We start from the raw sequence: 23,005 nt of genomic DNA on the forward strand, positions 1-23,005 counted from the left end.
ACCTCACTGCAGATTTTACCTGGACTGACTCCTTATCCCTTCTGGACTTCTCCGAAGAGGAGAAAAAGGCTTTTGCAGACTCGGGCTCCTCACGGTCTCTGCTGTACCTTCCTTAGAATTCAGCATGCCTTTGTCAGTTGGTTCTGAATAAATCAACCTGAATATGTCCTCTTTCTCTGAAATGTGAAGATAGTAGAAATTTTATTAAAGTTCCCACTTGCTCATCTGGATGTTTAGGGGTGAATTTGGGAGCTCCCTTATCTCAAAGGACATAAGAGAGACATCTTCCATTTGCTTTCTGCCTTCCCCCAGCAACCCAGAGCTCTAGTGTGCTGAGGTGTGAGTGACCAGTTTCTGTGTGCTGTCACCTCATGGATCAGCACAGCCACAGCTGGGCCAAGCACACTTCACTGCATCCTGTTCCTTTCACCTCAGCAACCCCACTCAGTTCAGGTCTATGAGAATTCCAGGGCTTTACACAAATGTACAAGTGTATGTGCTTTTCAGAAACCGATGCAGATGTTTGTTACCTTTTTCACTTGCAGTTGCGAACCATTTTTGGATCTTGGTAAGCGAATCTGTCTGCAAAATTTTGCTGAGTTTTCCCAGCACCTGGAAGATGTATATGATAGTTACCATGAAGGAAGAGCAGCTGATTGGTGACAGTTTACACATTTGTTATAGTTTAGCTCTGGCTGCATGAGTGTGTAGTTTTCCAGCTGTGCAAATTGCCCAGCCTAAGATGTCCCATCCATTTTGCCACAGTGTGAGCTAAGGATGCCAGTCTGCAAAAGATGATGTTGAGTTAGTGCTGTGTACACAGCACTTGAGAGATAGAGGAAGGAAATCCTAAGCAGCAGTTACTACACATAAAGCCCCTCATGTGTGACATATGATATTTGCAGGCTGTTTTTTGGAGAACAAGTTCCAGCCTGTGTGCCAGCTGCATTGCTCCCCCAGTGACGACCAATAGCAGCTCCCAGTTAGATGGAAGGAACTCAATAGGAAATGCTAAATTCAAAAGTCAGTAGATTCCAAACTGGGGCAGCAGTGGGAGGGACATCTGACCACTAAAGTCCCACACCGTCCTCAAGAGCAATAAAAATGTGTAACATTGTAGGAAGCCATATACTGTAGCACTCATGTCTTACTTTTCTTTCCTGATCCAGGTAGCTCTGGTTGGAATTCATGTTCTGGATGTGAGGACTGTAATCCAGGTTGATGAATGGACACGAAGACTGGATGTGAGATGTGATGTGGATTCCCTGTCTTATTTGCGAATTGTGCAGAGACTTGGAATTGTTTTTTCGAAAGCTTTTGCAAAGTAGAAAACAATGTGTAAAGGAATGGCTGGACTCCATTCAAGCAGCAATTAAAGGCAGTGTGAAGTATATGACTGTCATTTCAGTGGTGCCCAATGACAGGGTGAAGGGCAACGGGCATGTACTGAAGCACAGGACGTTCTGTCTGAATATGAGGAGAAACTTCTTTACTGTGAGGTGCCAGAGCCCTGGACCAGGCTGCCCAGAGAGGTTGTGGAGTCTCTGGAGACATTCAAACCCCCCTGGACACCTTCCTGTGTGACCTGCTCTGGTGACCCTGCTTTACCAGGTGGGTTGGACTGGATGATCTTCCAACCCCAACCATTCTATGATTTATTCTGTGCTTACATTAGTCACCAGCAAGGTATGCAGCAGAAAACACATCTAAAACTGTTAGTCTGTTGAAAATAACCACCTATGGGTTAATTTTTACAGCTTCTAATATGCAGTCACTGATAATAATAACAGATATCCATGGCACAATATGTAACATTGAATGAGAACGAAAGTGCTGCTGGGTAGCTACTAATAGAAATCAGATGAGGAAGGGATTAAATCTGGGCCTCTATAGTCTGTTTGTTTTTCCATTATGGGTTTGTGGTGTGCTGCTGAGCCAAGACTCTTCACTTCTCCGTGTGCAGTCTATTAAAAGCCCAGGAATCAAAACGTGATTGGCAGAAGGTTCTGTTGGTAAGTACAGAGAAAGCACAAAAGGCGGCTAACAGCTCTTAAGAAACTGCAGTTTCGTGAGTGTGGCTATACAGCAGTATCTGTCTGCTATGTAGTTATTTTACAGCCAGACTACAGTAAATACAAAGAACTGTGTTCTGCGTGTATAAGGGAACAGTAAAAATAAAGCGTGGTCTTTACTATACCCAGCGCAGGAACCAAAGAGCGACATTTAGACAGACCTCAGCTACCCAGTTGAAATAGAAAAGTTAGGAGAAAAGAGAGTCCTCATTTTTAGCATGTTTACTGTAACACTTCTTCGTAGTGCCCTCTGCTGTCCAGTACCAGCGCAGCAATACTGGTGTTCCCGTTTTCTCAAGAGGGCGCAGTGCAATACTATTTTAGCCCTCAGGTCTTGTACGGTTGCGATAGGGAAGACAAGTAGCTAGACAGCCTGCAGCTTGAGAGGTACTGCAGAAAGAATCCTCTGCTGGAATTCATGAACACAGCTGCAAAATTGGATCTAAAGCCCAGTGTGCTGCTACTGCAAAAAAGTGCCAGCAAAAGTAAAGCTGTTGGCAGTAACTAATCAAAAGAATCTTTGTGTTATGAGACAGGAGACTTCTGTGCTTATTTCTTGTATATTGTGACTTTTTCCTGAGCAGTTTGAAACAAAGTGGTTTGTTTTCCTGTTTTCATTGGGTTGGACTGTTTTTCTTGCTAACAAATCACAATGACATTACAGAGCTGCAAGTGATATGGTTACATTTTAATTATCACCCTACTTGACACGATGTCTCCTCCAGGCTCTTGTGTCCTACACAGGGGATCCTCACATTCCTCTTTTTGGTTCTGTGCTGTCCTTTGCAGCCTGAAACTGTCAATTCAGGTTAAGTGAGAGAGTGCCAAACTAAAGAGCTGTGGCTTTTTTTCCCCTTACCTTTTCAAATGAAGGGGTATTTTGAGTCATTTCAGGAACATGCACACGTCCTTCTGGAAATTAAGAGGCAAAGTGTTTTATCAAGTAGAAAAAAAAAAAACATAAGATGTACCTTATGTTACATCAGGGTGGGGGGCATATTTAATTAAAAAAATGCACAAGCTGTATTTTAGGTATCTCTAAGGGGTGTATTTCTTTTTTTTTGTTTCCTTTTACTACCTCACATAGTACAATAATGCAATTATTTGCCTAAGAGATCGGAAGAAAATCCTAGAAAGAGTATTTCATAGATATATGCTTATAGTGCTGTGTAACCACTACTGAGGAATATTTTTTATGGATGTAATAATTGCTGATAATTGTGAAATCATTAGGTGTCTAGTGAGGATATAATCTCTAAAAGCTATAAAGATGCAAGGGTAAATAGTAAGGAGAAATCTTGTAAGATGTGATGACTAACACATAGAAGGGAATAAATACTTGCGCTTTAAATATATGTTCATTGCCCTGTGTTCCCTTTATCTGGGATGACACAGTGCTCTGGCTGAGACCCAGCTGCACCTTCAGCAGCTCGGGTTCCTCTTCTTCTGCTGTATCATAGGGCAGTTTGGAGCCTGTACTCACGTGTCAGGGACTCTGGAGTGCGTAACTCCCTCTGCACAGAGCCCTCGAGCTTTGGGAGGCAGCGGTTGGCAGATGTGTTGCTTGCAGCGTTCCCAGTTAGTACACGTTCTTGGTGAGCTGCTTGCTTGGGGATGCCTGTGTCACCAGCAGATGGGTCTGCTCTTGAAAAGCTGGTTCTTACGAAACAGATCAGGGCATTGTTTATTCCTGTGCAAAAAACAAAGGATACAGTCTTTACTGCGATAAACACATGCAGTACATTTTGCAGGTCATAATACAGGGCTTATGGAATGGTGTGTAAATAGTGAATAAACTTGGCATACTTGAATAGATGGCAGAGGGCTGTGAGCAGTCTATTAGAGAGGATGGTGTGTTCAACCACGACCTGAACAGTGATGATGTTCCAGATAAAATCTGGAGAGTGGCCAGGTAAGGTGGAGCACACTCATTTAGCAATGCCCATCAGGAGATAAGTATCATTCTTTTGCCTCTCTTAAAAAACATGTGGTTTACAATAAGCGTCACAGCATTTAATGAAAAATTAGAATCCTCCTTTCTTAGCCAGGGTAAAAGAAATGTTATAAACAACCACCATTTTTTATCATTAACGTAAGTCAAATTGGATCTAACATGTCAAAGAAGCAGTGCTATTAAACAGCTGATGAGGGTTTTCAGAACCTTGATTCTTTATAGTATCTGACATAAGAAAAATATTAAGCAGAAAGTAATTACAGCTAAACATTACTTTGCTGAGAGTTCAGAGATAACCACCATATTGATCTGGCTAAGCTGTGTAAGACTTTGGTCTTTGCTGTTTGTGGTCAGCTTGTCTTTTTTACCAGGTTCTACACAAAGAGAAGGATACGAACACAAATACGTACTTTGTTTTGTATGTGTTCTACATTTTTCCTTTAGGGACATTATATATATATGAACACATAGAAAGAGTCCTGCCTTGTTCCTTCAAAGGCATCCCTTCTGAGAGGCGAGAAATTCGGTTTTATTCAGAACTGGTTTGGTCCTGCATCACCCTTCCTCCCTTATGACAAAAGTTATATCACTGATTCATCAACTACCGATCCCAACCCTGATGCAGTATCTACTTATTCTAACAGTCCCCAAAGAACTTGGTAGAGATATTTTTCCCTGCATGACCCTTCTGTGCCTTGTGCAGTGTAAATCTGGCCGTGTTTCAACAGTTCTCTTTCAGCTGCTGCCAGAAAGATGTCTTTGTGCAAACATTCAGGGTCGGCTTCTGAAACAAAAGCCCATCCCTAGCAGTACTGTTCCTTCTGCTGATGCAGACAGCATGCTGATTTTGGCTGTATTCCTTTCAGGGGCAGGCAGAGTAGTCACAGTGAGGTGTAGCACACAGCACGGTGGTTTTAAATCACCAGGTTACTCTTATTAAATGCTGCATTGTGTAATACATTGCTTCTGGAAATGTACAAGAGTTATTTTGGTGAGAGTGCAATAGAGAAAAACATAGTGACAACCCGTCTTCAGTGTTTACAGTACAGTTGTGAGCAAAGAAGAGGAAGAAATTATTTTAGCTTGAAAGAAACTATTTTAGCTTAAAATAAATCCCAAACAATTGTCTTGGTGAAAGAGTTTTAGTTGTTTCACTCGTGTTTCTCTTTGCGCTTGCCAGGGCAGTTGTCCAGGCCAAGCGCGTGGCCCCTCAATGGTTCTCACCTCTGATGTGACGGACCATCTTAGGATGGGGGTTGTTCCTGGAGTCGTAGTACATTTCCACCGAGCAGCTGGACTGAGCGTGCTGCTGGTCCTCCCACATGTTGTGCTTGAACTGAGGTTCATACACTAACTCGAAATGGGTATCTGTGTGTAACCTGCCTTACTCTCTTGTGGGGTGTCTTTCTGCAGAGCAGGTAGGCTCTTCTGCTGATTGCCTGAGGCCAAACGCTGGAGGTGAAGTAAAGAACAAGAACTCACACAGAATGAAAGGTAGTAGAAACTTCCAGTTACTGTTTTTCCTGTTATTTTTATCTCTTCCATGTACAATTTGGAGAGGCTCTAAGCACAAGAGGGTGGAAGCAAGTTACCTGCTGCTCCATTCCTAAGTAGTTAACCTTGGGCAACTAATGCTGCTTGTGGGCACTTCCCAGCTGTTTTTATTTCCTTTTCTGCTCTGGAGCTCAACTGCTCATTGTGGTGCATATCTGAGACCTTTTAGTGGTAACAGAGTATATCGAAGCAGGGGGAGTGAATTGCCTTCTGACTTGTGACAAGAAGTGCAGGGACAGGTGACAATGGCGAAGGAGACATCCAGGGCTTTTGAATTTGTCTTTACTAAGGGTTGTGTATGTAGAGAGGCAGTCCCATGTCTCTTAATATTTGGTATCTGTTACAGATTTTCGATTAGATTGAATAATAAACTGGTAGCTGATATTACCATTAACTTTTGTTCTTCCTTTCTTACAGTGGCTGTCACTACTGTTCAGAGTGTTCTGTGCCTCTGGCGCTTGCTTAGGATACTCAATACCATAATGTCTAAGACTGGGAAGAAACATCCTAAGAATGGCAATTTATTGAAGGCACCTTGCACATTTCACGCAGAGGATTTGGCTGATCTGTTTCTTGGTAATCCAGAATTAAGTACATCAAACATAAGAAATTCACCTGTATGAGCTGCTGGCTGTAAGAGCTTGGATGGGCTGAGAATGGAATAAGCGTTTGTAGCATATTATATAGCCTATGTGGAGAAAAGAGGGCTGGGGAAGGACAGGACATCTTTTGAAGCAACTCTTAATGTTCTGCAGGGTAACATTTTTATTCCGTAACTATGCCTGACCAGGGGAAAAGCTCAAGTGCACTGGCAGATTTCACAATGTGCACAGAAAGTCAACAGACACGATGAGGCTTGCCCATCTGAAAACAAAAAGGATAAATTCCAGAGTTGAAGGCCTTGTGTTAAGAACATCCAGTGCCCTGGCAAACCAGCCAAGGCATGGGCAGTGCGTGTTGTCTGTGAATTATCATATTTCAGTGCATGAGGAGGCAGAGTGGAAGCTACAGGTCATAGAAATGGTTTGTAGCTTATGGCAACCTCATGCTTTTATTTTTTTTTTCAATTTAAAATACCTGTATCTCCTGATATCTGAAGTAAAAATACACGTCTTCTGATTTTGGTTGGAGCGGATTGATTGAAAAATCGAAATCATGAAAATGGATATTTTGTGTAACATCCTGATTTCATTTGTGTTTCTCAGCCAACTTTTATGACTAGCTTTTCTAAAGCCCTATGATTTTTTTAAGTATATAGTACATACCATAAAATATTCTCTCTTTATGTTTAAGATTAAATGCATACTCAAAACAGTTTATAAAGTAACTTGTAGGGACAGAAAATACTTTATTGTTTTTCTGGGGCTTCTGATTTTCTACATAATCCTACTTATGTTTTTATGTTGCTTACCTATAAATGACGAACTATATCTAGCAGGTTTTTAACAATGACGTTCGTGCGGGAGGGTGCTCTTCTTCACTAAATTGCTTAGTGGATTTTCTTTGTTAATTTAAACTGCTTTATGAAACGTACTTGGAGAATCTCACTAAGTTATTTAGCAACCTGAAAGAATTATATACAGTCATTGCTGGTACTCTATGTTTTGGGGATGTTAGGGGTGTTACTTTACCAAAATAGCAACTTTCAACATTGTTAATATTTAAATCAATAAGGTTAAATGCAGCGATACCACAAACAATTGGACATTTGGCAGGTATTACCAGGCAGCACTGTAATTTTTATATTGTAGATAAAATCACACCAAAAACGTTACTATTGCAGTATTCAAAATACTTAAAGACTTACGAACAATGTGTACAGCAGTTATCTAGAGTAGTCTTATATCTGACCGTGCTAACGGGCTCTCGAGAAAAAAATGTAACTTGTGGTGTTTCTTGTTTTATTCCCCAGTTCTCAGTCGGTACCTGGAAAGCGCGTAAGTGTTGGTGTGACGGACAGCGAGGTCTCGCTACCTGAGGAGCTGTAGGTGATCTCCTTCTGGGCAGGACGCTGGGTCGGCAGCACCTTTTTGTTGGCTGCACAGGTAATGCTCTCCCTGTGGCAGGGACCCACGTCTTTCCGGGGGTTGGGGTCTGTAGCCGAGCGAGGGGTGGCCCAGCTGGTCTGCTCTGGTGATGCGGGGAGGCTCTAGAACTGCTCCTGTTGATATGGCCAAGCTGCACATCGCCGTGGCAGCCGCACCTTTCACCTGTTGTTAGCGGAAGGAAGAGCTTGTGTGCCTCCAGTTCATCCTTTATGTTTTTCGCACTCCCCTTTAACGTGAGAAGAATATTCTGACTTCTGTAGAGAATTAATATTTGCATATGGACACAGAAAAAATAAAAAGGCTGTGCATAGGACTATAAAATCACTTGACCTTGGGGTGTTGTGTTCAAGAAAATTCACACTTTTGGACAAGATTTTAGGGATGATTTTTTTCTAGACTACAAGTGCAGTGCTACATAGTCTCAACAGGTAAAATTGTCATCATCAAGTAGGGTTCATGGGGTTAAATGAGTAAGAGTGCAAATGCATTTTTGGGCAGGTACCGGTTAGGATCTTAAATGTAGCCATGCAATTGCTGTTTGAATTTAGTAACAGGCAGAAACTCTAGAAATCTACATTGCGATGTGGCCACTGGTTATTGCTAGAGATGGATCCAATGGTGCTTCGCCCACAAAAGTAAGATTCCTGCTATACCGAGGTTGCAACACTTTTCAGGTCTCCTTAGAAATCCTCCAAGCTTATAAGTGTTATTATATAGACTCGGTCACTACATCAGAGGGTATTTTGGGTGTCTCAGTTTCACTGCTCGTAATCCAGAAAGCCCAGCTATCAGAGATGACTTTTCTGTGAGTGTGTACCAGGATCAGTACTTTTGGTCCCACCATATCAGTTCCTTAGCTTGTGGTCTCCAGGCCAAACTATTTCAGGACATTGTACCTGCAAGTCACTGCTACTCATTTAATTTTTTGTTGGTTTTGTTGGGTTTGCAAGCCGTCTTGGGAACAAAGAGGAGGATAAAAGCTTTGACTCTGAGGTCAATACATTAAGTTTCTTGTCATGATTTTAAGGCCCTTTGCAGAAAAATGGGGCAGCCCCTCTTTTTGTACTCACTAGAAGCGGGAATATATGACATTGTCCGAAAGAAATTGGAGAAAAGCAAAAAGTGGAAGCCATGTGGGGAGGTTTTTTTGTACACGGAGGGGAAAAAAAGGAGTGTGACTGGTGTGACTCTGTCATTATGACAAAACTTACAGGTTAAGGTGCTGTTGAACGTTTTCAAGAAGAGGAGGCAGCTGACAGCAGAAGCTCTAAGAAAGGCTCCATGCAGCTGTGAGCTTCTGATCCTGCTGCCCAAAATTGGCTCTTACCATTTGCTTTGTTTTAAGGCCCATGCAGAGAAGAGGCTGTTATCACAAAGGCACAGAGGTAGCATGAAGTGTGGGCTGATTCTGAGTTGTCACACAACACCACAAAGCGTCAGGACCCCGAGGCATGTATTAAGATGTATATTTTGTTTCTTAAAGCACTTTTATCACTTCAAGAAATTCAGAGAATTCGAAAGTGACTGCAAGGTAGAAGTCTTTAATATTGCTGTTTCATTAATTTTTGAGTAAACTGTGACAATGAAATGGCTTCCTGGGGACCATGACTGTCTGCCTACAGGACAAAGTGCAAGGTGCAAACCTTGTTTTTCCAGTTAAGAAAGAGATCTTGAAGGTGCCGTTTCTAAAATTCGTAGTGCTTGAGGATAAGGTTGGAGAAACTTGAAGAGTTTCAGCATTTCTTTGATTTAAATTCAACTTTTTGTTGCTAGGGATATGTTGTGGATCCAGCACACAGCTCACGAGGTAACCATGCTGAAGATCAGAGGTTTGCTGCACTGTGGTATTGGTTCGTGTTACTGGTGAGTAGCCATTCAGTCTCCATGGAAATTTTAAAATAAACTTTGGGTAAGGACACATTTTTCTTGTGATCAGTTGCTCTGAAAGGTAGAGATGGACTTCAGTATGACTTCCAAATGTAAGGCTGACTAAACCTTGACCCATCTTTGCAATGTATAGCTTCATTTTTTCTCTTCCAAGAGGTGGCTCTATTAGCTGGAACAACAGCATCTACTACTGGCACTCCTGAAGCCAGTAAATAGTAAAATTGTGGATTCATACTCATTCTTTTTTGCTCCATTTTGACTTCAATTAGTGTAAGATGTACTTTGTTCTTCTCGTGTATTTTGTCACTTGGCTGTGATTTTTCGGAGACCTAAAAGGAAGATAAAAGGCATTATTTTAAAAAGAGGGTTTCATACTTGATTCAGTACTCTCCCTAGGCGTTATTTTCCTCTTCAAATTCTTTTAATACTTATTCTAAAGCTACAAACCTTCAGAACCAGTGTTTATCTAATTGGCAACTTCCACCCTTGGCTTTTGTTCTTCAGCTTACTAAAATGAATAAGGCATTGTTCTGTGAGCAGTTGACTGGCTGTGTGTTCTTGGAAGGCATTGGTGTTTATTTCTGAAGAACCACCTTTCACTACCAGCGCCTGTTGTCACAAACTGTCAGAAATCTGCTGAGCAGGGTCAATGTTTCACATGTCCTTTGCCCAAGTTACAGTCCCCAAGTAAAGATGACCTGGAGTTGCATGAATAGGCCCTTGTTCACTGCTCTCAGCTTTTGTGTGCAAGGTCACCAGCCATTAAAAACTCCAATGTGTTATTTCTGTTCTACCTCCATTGCTACATTTCACTGGGATCTGCCGAAGTTAATAAATAACCAGAGATAGAATATTAGTGCCACAGTTCGTTTGGACAAAGTAAGATAAAAACCTGATTAAAAAATGATGCGTCATGTTTTAATTGTGTAAGAAGGAATATGTAGCCAAGCATAAAGAAAGATTCTTTTCATGGTGAACTGCCCTAAGAGGGAAGAGGGTAGTGTCTCAGCGTCACTTCTACTTTGAAGGCCTTACTAGGAGAATTGAGAGGGTTTGTTTTAATATATATTATTTTTTTGTTGACTTTTTGTGTCACACTACTGATCTTTTAAGAGGCCCACACCTCACAAATGTTAACCTTGATAAGTTTAGTGCTATTGCCTACACTTTCCCGAGTTAAACTGGCCAATTTTGTATAATCAAACAATATATTTTGTCAGCTCGGTACTGTTAGCAACACACAGGAGAAATCACTGGTTACTTCCATCAGATAAAATCCACATGGTTAGAGGCACGGTGTCCACGTGTGAGCTTGGCCAACACAGGGTTTATCTGAGGTTCCTCTGCCTTGGATGTGCCACAAAGACTATGCAGTTCAGAAGATTTGTAAGCACAACATGTTGTATGTGCTATACCGTGAGCAGTCATAGCTTATTGGCAGCATTATCATAAACCAATACATTTATGAAATGAGTTTCCCTATGAACTTTGAGATGACTTGGCAGGTGAAATTTCTGTGTGTCTGTTACTCTGTACTCTCAAGAAGCAGCAAGAGAGATTAATTCTGACCATAAAAAGGCAAAAATATGTTGTTATACTCTAATAACGTACATTACACTGGATGATGTGATGTTTGGAGGCTGTCTTGGGCACAGCTATCACAAAATGAAGTTTTTGATTCTTGGAGAAGTCAGGAGGGGGATCAGCAGAACTGCTGCCTTGCGTTTCTGGAGGGCAGATTTTGATCTGTTCAGGAGGCTGGTTGACAGAGGCAGCTCGGAAGGGTAAAGGAGCTCAGGAAGGCTGGTCGTTCTTCAAGAAGACGTAAAGGCTCAGGAGCAGGCTGGCCCCATGTGAGGAAACATGAGACAGTGTGCTTGGGTCGCACCAACCCCCTGCAACAGAGCTGGTGAGGCGCTGGAGCACAAGTGTGATGAGGAGCGGCTGAGGGAGCTGGGTCTGTTCAGCCTGAGAACAGGAGCTGAGGGGAGACCTGATCGCTGTCTGCAACTGCCTGAAAGGAGCTTGGAGCATGGAGGGGTTGGGCTCTGCTCCCAAGTGACAAGTGATGGGACAAGAGGAAATGGCCTCAGGTTGTGCCAGGGAAAGTTTAGATTGGATATTAAGAAAAAAATTCTTCACAAAAAGGGCTGTCAGGCATTGGAACAGGCTGCCCAGGGAAGGTTTGAGTCACCATCCCTGGAGGTGGTTAAAAGGTATGTAGGCATGGCACTTAGGGACTTGGTTTAAGTGGTAGACTTGGCAGTGTTAGGTTAACGGTTGGACTCGCTCTTAAACATCTTTTCCAACCTGAATGATTCTACGGAAGGGCCTGGGGGTGATGGGGGGAGGAGCTTAATTTCAAAAGAGCAGAGCAAACTGTATGGCTGAACAGCCTGAGGTCTGCCATTGCCCAGATGGGAGACAGGTCACCATCTGTGGGCTCTGTTTGCCTTTTTCCATAGGGGAAGCCTCAGGCCAAACTCTCCTTTTTGCTCTGTGGGTCTTTGTTTTGTAGGGGCTCTTGACCTCTGTTCTTCTAGCCCTGGCCAAACACAGCTCATGTCCTTGGTAGGCTGGAGTTGTGTCTCTGAGGCCACTAGAATGCCCCATTGTCCCTGAAGTACCTGCCTGAGGTTACATTCATCTACCACGTTTCTCCCTGCTTCCTCGTCCCTGTACCCCTTCTTAAATTAATTACAGTTGTACAGGTGACACTGAGAGAATGCTATACTTAGTAATTACTAGTCAGGTTATATGCAGTATTTTATCTCTTTTTTGCTTGTTTCTGAAGGAAAAATCTGAATTTCAGAATGCTGGGCATAACTTGAAAATAGATGAGGCTTGAAATCCACAGCAAAGCCGTTCAGTGGCTCCTCCACCCAAGGCCTCGCTCCAGGACATGGTGCCAGGAGAGGGTAAGTATGTGGGCATGTGAGGGGGTTGATGGAACCAATGGGTCAGGCAATCAATCACTTGCAAATGGAGCGGGGTGTTACACATGGTAAGAAACATTCATCCTCTCGCAGCCCTTCTTGCTGACTTACTGATTTTTGTTTTCCCATCAGCACATTGTCCTTAGTCACTGTTCACTGAAAGCCATTCCAACAGGTCACTGAGTGGCCAGACTGTAAAACTAAGGATTGAGGAGCAGGTACAGCCACAGCTGGTGTAGGTTTTTTAAGCAGCTTGCACAAGAGCATGCTTTAATAGACCAGCTGAGCTCTCATCAGCATCACCAAAGTAGTTCAGCAAAGCCTTCATGTTCTCACTGTGTCCCTGCTCCTGTGAATTGAGGAGCCAGTCTCCCCTTTTCTTGCTCCTGCAGGGCCACTGGGTTTGGAGGGCAGCTTCTCGGGCATCTGGAAAGAGGGAACAGCTTCTTATGCACTTCTTAAGCACTTATGCATTCTTCCCGTGATGCTGAGGGCAACCACTGGTGAGATGCAAAAAAAAGTGGCAAAGGGCATGTCAAAGGAGCCAAGAAGACAGAAGTTCTGTAAAGACAGAGGTTCAGCAGATGGGTCACTTATTTCTAGTGCTTTGGCTGACTAAGGGGTGGGACTCTGAACTGGGAGGCCTGGTCAAAGGTCAGAGCAATGCACTTGGAGGAGGACTTCACAAGACCACCGTCCAGCTTATTGGACAGGACTTGTGCTTTGCAGCTGACTGAACTCTTGGTGCAAGAGACCAGTGGTGGCAAGATTCGTAGCTGACACACCGGTCAACATGAGCACAGCAGGCAAGGTAAGCAGAAGTTTCTATTTAAAGAGTTTATTTGTTGTAGCTGAGAAATGCGGTTTTAAATGAAGTTTCTTTGCAGGGACCCCATAAGTCCTGGTGGTGCAGCCCAGGTGAGAGTTTAGGAGGAAGCTGGTACAGAAGAGCTACTTTTACTTGCAGGCCACTGTAATCTCCTAGGAAATGGTTGTTACACTCTTCAAGGCAATAATTTATTTATTCTTCTAAACACAGAGGCAGCATAAGGTAATAGCACCAGAATAAGAATAAGCTTCCCTCAGGGTGAGCAAACTGGTTTTAATCTCTGACTGGAGAGTTTAAAACATGATTCAATGTCATAAGTGTTCAGCTCAACGTATTTATCAGCTCTATCAGTTTTCATTCTGAGATCCCACAATGTTTTAAACTATTTTTAGCTTCTTTATAATTCATATCGGGGGGGGGGGAGGGGGGAGGTCTAAAAAAAACCCCAAAACTACATAGCATTAATACTGTATTAAATTTCAGGATGTAATTGCACTGATGTTAGGATAGTCATTGAATTTTAATATGCCTATAACAAGTCTAGAGCTTAAGTTAATGAAGACCAAAAGTCAGTATACATGCAATCCAGTACTGTGCTGGGACTGAAATGAGTGTTCACTTTGTTGCTAGACAGTAAGTGACGAGAAATGTAGATTAGTTCCACTGTTGCTTCTTGCACAACCTGAGAGTTGCTGACACACACCCAGGGACATGCAAGGAGGCGGATGGACAGGAACCCAGAGATGGGCTGCAGGCCTTGTTGGAATGTGCCTTATGAAAGTACTGGGATCATTTGCTGTTACTGCCAGCTGTCTGTGCTATTCTAAAACCAAACAAAACGAGGGAAAAAAATAGTGCTTTAACTCCAAGACAAGTGCAAAATGAATCGTAGGTAAATTCGCGAAGTTCAGTCCTCCAGCCAGCCTAGGACTGAGCATGGTAAATGAAGTGTTATGATGGAACTCAGCTGCCTTGTTTTCACTGTGTTCATCTTGGAGGAATAACGTGAGCTGCCAAGCAGTTTATGTGACCAAGCAGCATAAGCTGTATGCTCTGTAGAAGGGTGTTTCTGCACTTACTCTCCCCCTGCTGCAGTAACTTGTAAGGCTGGTACAACACACGAGCAGAAGAAACGCTGTGACTCCAGTTAGTGCTCACGTGAATAGATAAACTGGGCGACAGTGTGCTGGTGGTGCGTCTGTGAGGCCCTGTTATCACTGGTAAAAGTTCACAGGCACTCAGCCATCAGAATAATATGAAGTTAACCAGTGCCTAGTTGGAGGAGAGATTTATTTGTTCTCAGCAATCCACAGTTCTTAGCTACCTTTGCTCTTACAAACACTATGTGTGCTTTGCATGTGCAAGTTGTGAAATCACTGTTATGTGGAATACAGTAGAAATACATAAGACCTTTTTTATTAAGTTTCCTTGAAATTATGGCCCTTCTTAATGAGATCTTTGGCCTGAGTTTTGAATTTTTTGCTAATCACGCTTGCATTTGACACAAGAAATGTTAAATTTAGTGCAAACCTCTCTTGAGTCTGTCTTTTTCAGTGTTGTGTTCATTCCTACGTTAGGTCTGGCTGCTGAAACTGCACTATCTCATTTCACGTGTTTAGTATTTCGTAATAGTTCTTTTCTTTGTTCCCAGTTGACAGTTTGTTGATAATTAGATGCTATTATTTCTACTTCAGCTTCAAAAGCTTTGATAGTAAGAAGTTGCTGTATTTTGGAAAATTCTATTCCTGCGCTAGGCTCTGAATTCCGTTTTTAGCGATCCTGTCAGTTCCTGACAGAGGCAGTTCTGGGCACAACCTGATAGGTGGCATCATTCAGTGGGCCATCTCCAAGATGACACAAATACACACCAGTAACCCAACAAACCAAAAATGATCTTCCAAGGAAGCTCAAAACAGAGAAGGAGCAATAAGGATCATCATGAACAAAGTCAGACATGAGCTTGGTGGTGGAAAAAAATGGGCTTACACTGTGCTTTGGGTTTGAGTTTTGGTTTGTTCATTTGGTTGGTTTGTTTGTTTGTTTTCCCTGTAATTTTCCATCTCCCTCAGACAGGAGGAGGAGTTCCACATGCACAAGTGTAAGGCTCTGTCTGTGTGGTGCTTTGCAAATACTGTTCCCTTTTCCTTTGCTCTGCTTGCAGGTTATTAAATGCAAAGCAGCAGTACTGTGGGAAGCCCATACACCATTTTCTATTGAAGAAGTGGAAGTTGCCCCACCGAAAGCACATGAAGTTCGTATAAAGGTAGTAAAAACTATTATGACTTGGATTCTATTTTGCTGTTTACCATAACTATTTCTGTTGATTTTTAGGATGCAGTTATTAAATATTTAATAGGTGAGTAGTTACTATTCAGTGAGCTCCTACAGAACAGGCTTCAAGTCCTAAATTTGATCATGAGGTTCTTTATTTAAAAGAAAAAAATTCAGGGTTGGGTTGTCCTATGAGGCAAAATTCCAGATCTCTTACAGCATGGAGCAAGAACTCCTCTTTTATTTGTTCTGAATATGTGCTAGGAAATAGCTCCCTGGGGCTCAGAGGTTCCTTTTTTACCTGGGTATTGAGCAACGATTCCATTTCAGGAACTTTCTCTGTGGAATTTAGCGGCTGTTTTCATGTTAGATCAGATTCAAGTTACGTAAGTGAGGAGAAACCACTTATGGGATTGATAACTCCATTCGTCAAGACATGCCTAAATGTTTCAAAAGAAATAGGCAAAATGTGATGTGAAATACTGTGTGTAGCCTAAATTCTAGTGTACGTAACATATACTTAATTATATAAATAATATGTAATAATTATAGTGTAGTTATATATAATAATATATCATTGTATAATGCATATTTTATATAACACTTATTATAGGATATATTGTAATAGAATCTAAATATAAGTAATATAAAATATAGAAAATATTTCTATGTTTACAAATATGTGATCGTTAAATCATATTTACATAATTTTGTAATATTTCTGAATATTACCACCTTTTTCGTTTATGTATTTATATATAAATACTAGAAATAATTTATTCTGTTCTTCATATATATTTGTATTGCTAGAACGTTGGTTCTACCAGATTATCAATAGGACTCCCTATAGAGCTCAGTAGATTTATTGTGTCCATATATGATTTTGGAGGGAAGCAAGTGACTTCTCCAAAGAGCTGATATCATTTCTTTCACATATGATGTGACACAGTTAAATGCTGACATGTTCTTGTCTTCCCTGTAAATCAGATCGTGGCCACAGGGATCTGTCGCTCTGATGACCACGTGGTAACCGGTGGACTGGTCAGGCCCTTTCCAATAATTCTTGGGCATGAAGCAGCTGGTGTTGTGGAGAGTGTTGGGGAGGGAGTGACTTTGATCAAACCAGGTATGGAATGGCACTGCACACAAGCCTTGAACTGAGTTTCCAGACTCCCATTTAAGTCAAAGATGATGGCATGCGTGAGTACTTGTATTGCAGAGGAAAATGTTGCAGCTTTGAGCTTTTTCAAGGATACCTTAAAGGGCACTGCATGCTGTTTATACCTTTCTGTATTCCCAACCTTGATTTATTGTCAGATTTTCTGTTCAATTTCTTTTGGTTTTGGTGAAAACATCTGCAGCTTGCTTTCCACCTACATAGTGCTTTTCCTACCATGGGATTAAGAATGTATATTCTTTGGTGTTAGTCATAGAAAACCAGATATTAGCTACACATTCTTTAAACACAGTTTACACAGCTGATGCCTCTCAAGAATAAGGCAGAGCAAAGCATGCTCTGTGTCTTCAGTTAGTTCACTTTAAAAGTCAGTGAAAGATGCTGATTTTCCTCCCAACTGCTGCAAGATGAGACAGGATTTCTGTATGCTTTGATGGGACCGAAAAAGTTCTAAGAGCTAAGCTATTAAGACAAAATATGCAGTGCACAGAATCTGCATAGAAATAATCAATTTTATGCAGGCAGTTTGTTACAAAACCTAAGTAGTTCACTTTTAAGACCTCCATACTTCCAAGAGTCTTTGTACTGGCAAGAACTAAGAAGTCTGTCCAAAGCAGGTTGCTGTGTATGATATGAAGAGATTTTATTCAAGATTTTTGGTTTAACTGCATTTCAGTGATCGCTCTAACTGCTTTTTCTCCTATGTCTGGGTTCATAAATCACTCTGTTGTCTAATCCTAGCTGCCACATGTTTCCTGGTGAACCACACACACATGCACGTACACACAGACACACACAACACACACAAAGTCGTATTTCTCAGATGTTGCTTAACTTACACCTTCAAGTTCTAAAAAAGGCTCTGAGAAATGCAAGGTTTCTTTAGCAGAGTGATTACTAAACCCATGTCAAAGTTGTAAGTTAACAGAGCGTGGGGGTGATGGGGTCATTTCATGTTCTGTAGGCATTTTCCAGTTTTTAGTGGAAATCAAAGATTTCTTTTGACTTTCAGCATGTCAGGGATTAGCCACATGTTAGAGCTGCCAAATCACAAATTGATCTGTATTAGGGATTACCTGTTTGGAGATTAGTAGGGATTTACGAGTCAGTTTTTATCCCAGTTTCTTTACCTGTGTATTATTATTTTCCTCTTAGGTAGAAGATGCAATAAACTGCTGATTGAGTACTTTGGGAACATCAATAGCTACCATGGTTTTATGACATAGCTCAGACTCAGTTCTATGAAAGACACCTGAAATTTTGCGTGTTGAAATTATTTGTAAGAATTTTGCCCTCCTGATGTCCTTTATAACAGAGAGAGGTGGTTTCTCTTCCAAGGGCGGCAGAAGGAGTAAAACCAGCACTGCACTGCTAGTGCATGTTTGCCTAGGGATTAAAAACACTTGCTTCATGTTTTTACCTGCATGCTTCTTGTTTACCTCTTTTAATCCTCTGTCATTACTGTTTTATTTCTAGGAGACATGGTTATTCCATTCTTTGCTCCACAGTGTGGGAAGTGCAACTCTTGCTTAAGCACCAAGGGTAATCTGTGCATTGAGAATGAGTGAGTTTTCCTGGGTTACTTACAACCCTTATTTGATTTTTATGCGTACAAAACTGATCACATTCAACAAACCTCACTTGACATTATTTCTGGTTGTCTTTCAAACAGAATTGCCTCAGGTCATGGATTAATGCCTGATGGCACCACTAGATTCACCTGTAAAGGAAAAGCAGTCCATCATTTTCTTGGTACAAGTACCTTCAGTGAATACACAGTAGTGCATGAATCTGCTGTCGCCAAAATTGATTCTGCCGCTCCTCTGGAAAAAGTTTGTCTACTTAGCTGTGGATTTTCAACTGGTTATGGGGCTGTTGTGCAGACTGCCAAGGTGAGTATTGCAGTGGGTGATTCTGGTGTCTCACAGGGTCTGTTCAGGATTGCGTGGCCTGGGAGCAGGTGGTCAGCAGGGCAGCCAGGAGATGATAGAAACTGTTGAGTTCAGGGTGGAAGGAAGACACTAGTTCTTTGCCTACTTCAGTTTCTCTGTCTCTAAGGTACTTAGAAGTCTTCAATTAAAAATCCACTAAAAATACTTATTACCATCTAGTAAGTTTTCTTTCATAGCCTTATCACCCCAAGAAAATAAATGTTACAACAGAGCTGATTTGTTTTATTGTAACTTAAGGCTAGGAATACACGGAAACCTATAAATGGAACACTCATCATTTGTAGCAATACATGAATGTGGCTTTTACATCTGGCACTGTCTCCAGTGGAATGACACTATGGATCTTAACACCACTGGAATAGAGAGCATCATAAAAAAAAATGTGTCTCTAAACCTGAAGCTGAGACGTGTGATGAAAACCTGGTCTCACAAATGTATTTTAGGGACCACTTACCTTAGTCACATGTAGGATTGTAACAGTATGGCTGGCTACTACGCTAGTACAGTGTGCATGAGCAAATTCCTTCTCAGCAGGTAATCACTCAATTACACAAAGTGGCTTAAGTGAAAACACGTTGATAATAAGAAACTGCATTGTACTTTACCTAGACTAACCGTATGCCGTGTTTCTATGGTTTATTATAGGTGGAACCAGGCTCCACCTGTGCTGTGTTTGGTGCCGGTGGAGTTGGCCTCTCTGTTGTCGTGGGCTGCAAGGCGGCTGGAGCTTCCCGCATCATTGCCGTTGATATCAACAACGAGAAACTGGCCAAGGCCAAGGAGCTGGGAGCCACTGACTGCATCAATCCCCAGGACTTCAACAAGCCTGTTCACGAAGTGTTAATTGAAATGACTGGCCATGGCGTGGACTACTCATTTGAGGTCGTCGGCCTTATCGAAACCATGGTATGAAACCAAAAGATGTGGCCAAATGAGGGGTGAGCTTGTTAGTTCTCTCTTTGCTGACCCACTGAGCACCAAGGGTGAGCAGCTGAGAACTTGGCAAAATGTCAAGCTAACTTCAAACCTGTTGAGTCCAGCTATCTGCCACTGAGAGGCAGCGATAAGGAGCATGCTCAACAATTTAGGAAAGGCAACATACTCCCCTGGCCTAACCAGGGTGGCTAAATTTCACATAGCCCACTATCTCCTTTCCAACAGTGGCTTATCTTTAATGACTAAGACAAAATGGGGCAGCGGAACAAAGCTAGGACACAGCTAACCCGTGGCAGCAGAGACAGCGTGAGTGGATACAATGGAAATTGTTTGAAGCGGTTTCGGTTACAAAAAATGAATTACAAGCTGAGCCCTGAGAGGAGAAGGAATTCAAACTTTGCTGCCCCAGGGGCAAATGTTGCATGACTCTGGGGTGTCCCTATGTTTCCAACGCAGACTGCAGCCCTGGCCTCTTGCCAAAACAACTACGGAGTCAGTGTGATGGTGGGAGTGCCCCCGGAGGGAAAAATGATCACTTTGGACCCCAGGCTCATCTTCACAGGCCGCACCTGGAGAGGATCCATCTTTGGAGGTAAGGACTTGGAAGGATGTGATTTAACTGGTTTGGGAAACCTGTAAATCATCTTGAATGAAATGGGATATATCTAAATTGATTGCTTAGCTTGTCCTATTGGAAGTAATATTAATAGCACAAGGGGGAATTAATTGTGGGAATTGTTAGTTAATGGCAAGAAAAGGAGAAAGAAAAACAGAGAGGAAGGGGGCAAAGAAGGAGGAGAGAAGAAGAGCAGAGAAAGGAAGAGATAAAAAGACAAAAAATATAGAGAAAAAGAGGGGAAAAAATGGGAGAAAGGAAATAAGAAGGGAAAATGAGAAAAAAGAGAGTGAGAAAAAGGTAAAAGAGAGAAGGGAAGGGGGGAGAAGAAGAGGTAAAATAGAGAAGAGAAAAAGCAAAGGAGAAAGATAAAAGGACAAAGGGAGTAAAAGATAAAATGAGGAAAAGCTTAGAAGGATGAGGGGACAGGAGAGAGGAAGGGAGAGAAAGAGACCAAGAGCAAAAAGGAGATTGAGAGGGATAGAAATAAAGAGGGGAAGAAAAAGAGAGAGCAGGAGAGATGGAGAGTCAGGACCCTAAAGGACGCCAGGGGTCAGACCCACTGGATTTCCACAGAGGTCAGAGCCCAGCTCAGCCCCCTGCCAGCTGCCATCCGCCCCTGATCTGTCCCTTTTCTGAGCTCTCCCAGGCAGGTGCCACACTCAGCAAGCCCAGGCTTACTCAAAACAAAGCTCAAGGCCACAGAAAACTTACATCCTACAACAGGTTTTTTCACTCACAACCAGTCCCTCTAATGTATTCAAGAGATACCTGAATGAAACAGCAGAAACAAATCAGGTTTGTGGAGCGGCATCCTGCTATTTGAGGCAGCTCTATCTAGTACCATTTGTAAGAAAAAAGCATTTACTGGGTTTGTCCAGTGTAAAATAGCTGCACTTTGTCCCTTGTTTCCTGTGGGCATTCTGTGTTACAAAGGTAAAGACAATTCATTGTGGTATACTGCTGTACAAAGATAATTTAAAAATTTAAGCTGCCGTGAGTTTTATCTATTTTCACAAGCATTTAATGTTTCATCATCCATTGTCTGTGGGTTTCTTTAGGCTGGAAGGGTAAAGATGCAGTCCCCAAACTGGTTGCTGACTACATGAAGAAAAAGTTTGTTCTGGATCCATTAATAACCCACATGCTTCCTTTCAATAAAATCAATGAAGCATTTGATCTGCTAAGGACAGGGAAGAGGTAAACATTGTTTAATTGTAAAGGTTCTATTTAAATAACCTAAAAGAGCTGTTTGGTAATGCGGAATAAGCCCCTGCCCACCTTAGCCACTGGAAAAGAGCACACAGCTGAGGGAGCCTGGCAATGCTAAGCTGTAGAGTGCCAGGGATTAGCTACATCGCATTCCAACAACCACTTTAAGAGGAGCAGCAGGACCACAGAAATAGCCTCTATTTACTGGAAGGGCGGCTCACCATTCCTCTCCTGACTTAAAGAACAGAGGCTGAGTGCAATTAGGCCTCAAGACACTGGGCAGTTTACCTTGAACTTCAGAGCTTTTCAAAAATTAAAGCACTTGGTGTATATATACAGGTAGTATTTGCGGACATGGAATTTAGCTCTCATGCATGCCTCAGGCTGTTTTCATAGGGTGTTGAAATCAGAAATACTGTTTGCCAGAGACATTTGACAAAATTAACGATATGAATAATTGAAAATTCGCCTTGGCAGAAGTGGGAAATAGATTTGTGTATCTTAGTACATGTGGGGACTACTCTTTTTGAAGGTTTTAGCTGTTTATAACTTAGTCTGGAGAATTACATTAATATTTTCTTTCCATTGTCATTTGTTAGCAGTTATTTTAGGTGCTACTTGCTCTAAATACAAAAAGTGTGTAACAGAAGAATTTAGCCGCTGAGATTTGTTCTCAGATTCTAAATTTGCAGCACACATTCATTTTCTGACTGTCCTTATTACAGGCATGCTGTAAATGTTGGTTTTAAATTTTAGCGTGACAAACAGAGAAGCACTAGTTGTGCTAAAATTGCAGCTGATCATTTTTACTAAGTGAGACACTTCAGTGTTTCAGCCCAGATTAAGCTTTACTGTTCCGAGCTTACCCTCAGAGCCATTTGTAACTGGAAAGCTGTGTCTAAGCACTCCTCCAAGGACTTCTGGATCTATATTTGGTGATTAATTGACAGCAGCCCTGGGAATCTTGAGTGAAGGCTTTGCAATCTTGCATGAATTTTGTTCTCTGCATCTGCATCATTTTGCTGCGAGCTTGGGCTGGAGAGGGGCAAGGAGGGAATGCCCTGATTGACAGCTACAGCCTAGATTTTCACATCAAACAGCAGTATTTGCTGATGTTAGCATAGGGGCTTTTTTACACTCACTAACTTGTCATTTTATATTGCAGTATTCGCAGTGTCCTGGTGTTATCGGATTCCTAATTGTTAAGCAGCAGATGGCTTAGCAGCAGTTCAAACTTAATTATCCTCCAATACAACTGATATGAAATACAAACCAAGACATTTCCAAAAGGTCTGTCACCACCACCACCCTTGAATAAAAGGATCAGACTTCAAGCACAGTGTTTATAAATGAAAAAATCTTTTCCTTCCTACTTCTTTCTCCTGATTCTTGCTTTAAATCCTCTGTATTACACTGCAATTTTCCTTTAGTAGCCAGTTATGAATTACAAGACTTGCTGCTATCACAAGTGTTATGAAGGGTTTGGATTGTTTTTGAATGGCTTTTAATATGCAATCTTTTAATAAAATAAAAACAAAGGAAACTGTTTCTTTGGGCCTTG

The 23,005-nt window shown here is 41.8% G+C and overlaps 2 protein-coding genes and 1 long non-coding RNA gene across 3 annotated transcripts in view; 1 reads left to right on the top strand and 2 right to left on the bottom strand.

The window, feature by feature from the left end:
- Positions 1–7: 7 nt before the first annotated feature.
- C4H4orf17 (chromosome 4 C4orf17 homolog) lies at positions 8–12,877 on the bottom strand. The gene is made up of 7 exons (XM_071808369.1): positions 12,788–12,877; positions 11,127–11,273; positions 7,507–7,729; positions 3,556–3,762; positions 2,932–2,984; positions 531–612; positions 8–176 (listed from the first exon to the last, which is right to left on the bottom strand). The coding sequence occupies exons 1-7, from the start codon at positions 12,875–12,877 to the stop codon at positions 16–18; spliced, it is 963 nt and encodes a 320-aa protein (XP_071664470.1). The 3' UTR covers positions 8–15.
- Positions 12,335–22,987, top strand: LOC136101138 (alcohol dehydrogenase 1). The gene is made up of 10 exons (XM_065837000.2): positions 12,335–12,433; positions 13,181–13,262; positions 15,442–15,543; positions 16,539–16,677; positions 18,205–18,292; positions 18,401–18,620; positions 19,326–19,586; positions 20,073–20,208; positions 21,294–21,432; positions 22,610–22,987. The coding sequence occupies exons 2-10, from the start codon at positions 13,245–13,247 to the stop codon at positions 22,641–22,643; spliced, it is 1,137 nt and encodes a 378-aa protein (XP_065693072.1). The 5' UTR covers positions 12,335–12,433; positions 13,181–13,244; the 3' UTR covers positions 22,644–22,987.
- The window catches only part of LOC139827857 (uncharacterized), a 62,361-nt gene continuing 55,032 nt past the window's right edge, over positions 15,677–23,005 (bottom strand). Inside the window, exon 3 of the long non-coding RNA XR_011738946.1 lies at positions 15,677–15,991. This is a non-coding gene — a long non-coding RNA (uncharacterized lncRNA). The remainder of the gene's footprint in view (positions 15,992–23,005) is intronic.

This window comes from Patagioenas fasciata, chromosome 4 (genome assembly GCF_037038585.1).
Source record: "Patagioenas fasciata isolate bPatFas1 chromosome 4, bPatFas1.hap1, whole genome shotgun sequence".
Taxonomy (NCBI): Eukaryota; Metazoa; Chordata; class Aves; order Columbiformes; family Columbidae; genus Patagioenas; species Patagioenas fasciata.

What these genes read in the sequence shown, in the direction of transcription:
- LOC136101138 (XM_065837000.2), top strand. An exon ending in CACATGAAGTTCGTATAAAG is followed by an intron (nt 15,544 to 16,538) that starts GTAGTAAAAACT and finishes CCTGTAAATCAG; the next exon opens with ATCGTGGCCACAGGGATCTG. An exon ending in GAGAGGATCCATCTTTGGAG is followed by an intron (nt 20,209 to 21,293) that starts GTAAGGACTTGG and finishes GGGTTTCTTTAG; the next exon opens with GCTGGAAGGGTAAAGATGCA.
- C4H4orf17 (XM_071808369.1), bottom strand. Translation starts at nt 12,877, where the DNA reads ATGCCCGAGAAGCTGCCCTCCAAACCCAGTGGCCCTGCAGGAGCAAGA. An exon ending in TTCACAGGAGCAGGGACACA is followed by an intron (nt 11,274 to 12,787) that starts GTGAGAACATGA and finishes TCTGTCAACCAG; the next exon opens with CCTCCTGAACAGATCAAAAT. An exon ending in ATACCCCTTCATTTGAAAAG is followed by an intron (nt 613 to 2,931) that starts GTAAGGGGAAAA and finishes TACATCTTCCAG; the next exon opens with GTGCTGGGAAAACTCAGCAA.